We start from the raw sequence: 3,462 nt of genomic DNA on the forward strand, positions 1-3,462 counted from the left end.
GCTGGGAAGGAAGAGGGAGCAAAGACATCGCTCTCTTCTGTCATTTGACAGAGCTCAGAGATTTGAGTGTGTTTTCCCAGAGTGCTGAGTGGGTGCCTGGGCGCTGATCCAGCAGGGAACTGGTGTTGCTGGTCTGGTGCAGGTAACACAACGATCTCCAAGCAGCCAGAGGCTCCAGGCTTCAGTGCTGACCCTGCAAGAGGAACATTGGATGTTCCCATTAGTTTGAGGTTTTTCATACCCAGCTTTAGCCTTGGGTTACTGTGAGGGTGGTGAGACACTGGCACAGGTTGCCCAGGGAGGCTGTGGCTGGCCCCACCCTGGGCATGTCCAGTTTGGATAAGGCCTTGAGCTACCTGCTCTGGTGGGAGGTGTCCCTGCCCAGGGCAGGGGGTTGGGGCTGGATGATCTCTGAGGTGCATTCCAACCCCTTAACATGCTGTGACACTGTACCATGCCATGTCGACCCTGCAGGTCTCTGAACGTGGATATGGAGTGGCTGTACGGCGCCAGCGAGAGCAGCAACATGGAAGTGGATATTGGGTACCTGCCCCAGGTGTGTGCTCACTCCCAGGACTCCATGTGTGCAGCATCCCCACGATGATTTATGCTGCCAAGGCCCCCCAGGCTGTGTCACATCCATTATCCTGTTCTTTACAGCCTTCTCCTGAACATTTCAATATAACAACATCATTTCCATTGATCTGTCTGTCCTCTGCAGCTCTGTGGTTCCCTATTGCCAGTTCTTGTGATGTTTTCCTTTTTCCCCTCTGTGTGGGTTGAATCCTAAGCTCCTGGAGTTGTACTTCCTTTTTCTAAACATTGTCTGACAGGCAGGAGGGGAAGATGAGGAGCTGAACCCAGGCCCAGAGCCCAGACAGGGCTGTGAACAGCAGTGGGTCTGAATTTAGAAACTGCATGAGGTTGTTCCTCTGTTTTGTGGTAATCCTGGCTCTTGGGACAGGAAACATAAATCAGGAGTTTGAATGCCTGAATTTAACAATTCCATTTTCTCCTAAACTAGGTCCATGTTTATTTTTAATTGCCAAAACCCAGGAAAACAGAATCCTTTCAGCTGTAGCAGAACACTGAGCCACAGGGAAGCTCCTGAGCAGCTTTTGCTGTTGCACCCTCTTGTGGCTTCCCAGGGGCTGAGCAGGTGATGTGAGCAAGAGCTTCAAATTATCCCAGCAGGTCCCAAAGATGTTAAGGATCTGGTGTCCCACAGTCAAAAATTTCCACTGGCAAGGTGGGAACACGGAGTCTCATGGATTTCCAAGCTAGTAAGCCCAGTCAGACAATAACTGAAGGAAATGAAGTTGCTTTCCTGATATATCTGCAGTGGGTAAAGTGCAGCTCCAGGAGATGGGAGATCAAGCTGTATCTTCATTAGAAGCTGCACAGTGTTATTTTGCATCTTTATCCTGTCCTGGAGTACAGAAAAAGCAGGAGTGGGATGTCTGCAGTGTCCAACTCAGCCTGTTCTCCTGCAGATGGAGCTGGAATCGACAGGGCCTTCAATCCCTGCCGTGATCCACGACGAGAACGGAAATGTGATTGACAGCAGGGATCCCTCAGGGGAGCCCATCCAGTTTGTGTTCGAGGAGATAACCTGGCAGCAGGAAATCCCCTGGGAAGAGGCAGCCCAGAAGCTGGAAGTGGCCATGTATCCATTTAAGAAGGTAAGCAAGGGGCTGGGCTCTTCCTTGGCACGTTTATTTAGTGCAGGTTGTCCTCCCTGAGATGTCCAGTCACCTCACAGACCAGCAGAAAGCAGAGACCACAGTGTGAGCAGCATCCAGAGCCGTGTGAGACTCTCCCAGCTCAGCATGTGCCTCCAGGCACCTCTTGATGGTCTTCAGTTTCCAGATGGAGGAGTGCAGCAACATCTCTGAAAGGGCATTTGGGGCCACACAGCAGCACAGGCAGGAGCAAAGCCTTAATGTCAGGTGTCCCAGGCTTGTATTGTAAGTGTAGGCTCATCCTTCCTGCTCCTTATCAGTAGCTGCTGCCATGATTCCAGAGGAGGCAGATGATCATGCTGCTTACAAATGGTTTTCCTTTGGCATTACTTCTGCAGCATTCAGGTACCTTTGGACCAAGCTTTCCTTATCAGCAGAGAACACACAACCTGCCTATGCCTCTGCATCCTGCAGTGAGACGCAGATTTATAGCTCTGGGTGACCCAAACTATTTAACATGCCAGCAGCCTGTGGAGCAGATGGCTACTGCCTGTCACTGCTTCCTTGGCTGAAGGGACACATTTCAGTGGCTGTCTCCTTGTGCCTGAGCTTACAAATGTCCCTTCAGGCAGCCAAGATATTCATATCAGTTCCTTTCATTTGAGTGATTGGAACAGTCTCTGTGCAGAGTCCCTTGTAGCCAGTTTTTGGGCTGTTCCACTGAGGTTCTGTGGTAAATGTCTCAAGCCCAGATTTCCTGGGCAGCTGAGGTGGGTCTGCAGACAGCCCACCTGCCATTGTGCTCTCTGCAGTGTGTACAACTGGGGCTCTGCAGGTGCCAGGGACAGCCACAGGCTGTGAGGGATTACAGTCTCCCCAGGAGATGAAGTTGTCCCTGGGGAAACCACCACGGCTGTCATTTTCTGGAAGCTGTGCTGCAGATTGAGCTGTGTGTGTGTCACCCATGGGCTGTGGCAGGTCTGGTTCCTTCAGACCTCCTGTTTGAGCTGGGCAGGTCTGTGTCTGTTTCTCATGCTGTCTCTCTGCCTCCAGATCTCCTACCTGCCCTTCACACAAGCTTTTGAGAGAGCAAAAGCAGAGAAGAAGCTGGTGCACTCGATCCTGCTGTGGGGTGCCCTGGATGACCAGTCCTGCTGAGGTGAGGACATTCCCAGCCTGGCTGGAGGGATGTTGTGCCTCATTTGGGCTCTAAGGAGAGCTGGGGGTCAGGGAGTTGGTCACAAGCCAGCAGTAAATGTTGTGTTACTCATTTTGGCACTGAAGATGCTGAATAGACAAAGGCTGGAAATGGGAAATTACTTACGAGCTTAGGTCTTCAGTGGCAGATTCAGATCTATTTGAGACAAGCCCTAAACAAACCTTTAGTCCTGTCTGCTCTTAAAAACTCTGCAGCACTAGGCTTTGCTTGGCATTAACTGCAAGAGGCACTTAGGGTGGATCCACAGGGCCTGACCAGGCAGCTTCCATGGCAGGTTTGTCTTGGCCCTTCTGTGCCTGGCAAGTGGCTCAGGGTCTGCTCTGGTGAGTCCTCTCTGCCAGTAGCACCTGCAGGAAACAAAAGCTGGGGAAAAACTGCCAACAAAGGAGAAAAAACACAGTGGGCTGGGCTGGGGGGAGCCTGAACCAGAGTGGTAGCATCGTGGTGGCATAAAGCATGGCAACAGTCAGCTCAGGGAACCACAACCCTGTCTGCCTCTTCCTCTGCCAGGTTCGGGGCGAACTCTCCGGGAGACAGTCCTGGAAAGTTCGCCCATCCTCG

General features: G+C 51.8%; 1 protein-coding gene across 1 annotated transcript in view; it reads left to right on the forward strand.

Moving 5' to 3' along the window:
- Positions 1–3,462, forward strand: part of SEPN1 (selenoprotein N, 1) — a gene marked incomplete at its 5' end in the record, with an annotated part of 10,144 nt that overhangs the window by 4,540 nt on the left and 2,142 nt on the right. Inside the window, 4 exon segments of the mRNA XM_009083037.1 lie at positions 475–556; positions 1,494–1,682; positions 2,736–2,841; positions 3,412–3,460. Of these exon segments, the coding sequence (XP_009081285.1) occupies positions 475–556; positions 1,494–1,682; positions 2,736–2,841; positions 3,412–3,460 (426 nt within the window).

This window comes from Acanthisitta chloris, unplaced genomic scaffold (genome assembly GCF_000695815.1).
Source record: "Acanthisitta chloris isolate BGI_N310 unplaced genomic scaffold, ASM69581v1 scaffold18789, whole genome shotgun sequence".
In the NCBI taxonomy this organism is placed as follows: domain Eukaryota; kingdom Metazoa; phylum Chordata; class Aves; order Passeriformes; family Acanthisittidae; genus Acanthisitta; species Acanthisitta chloris.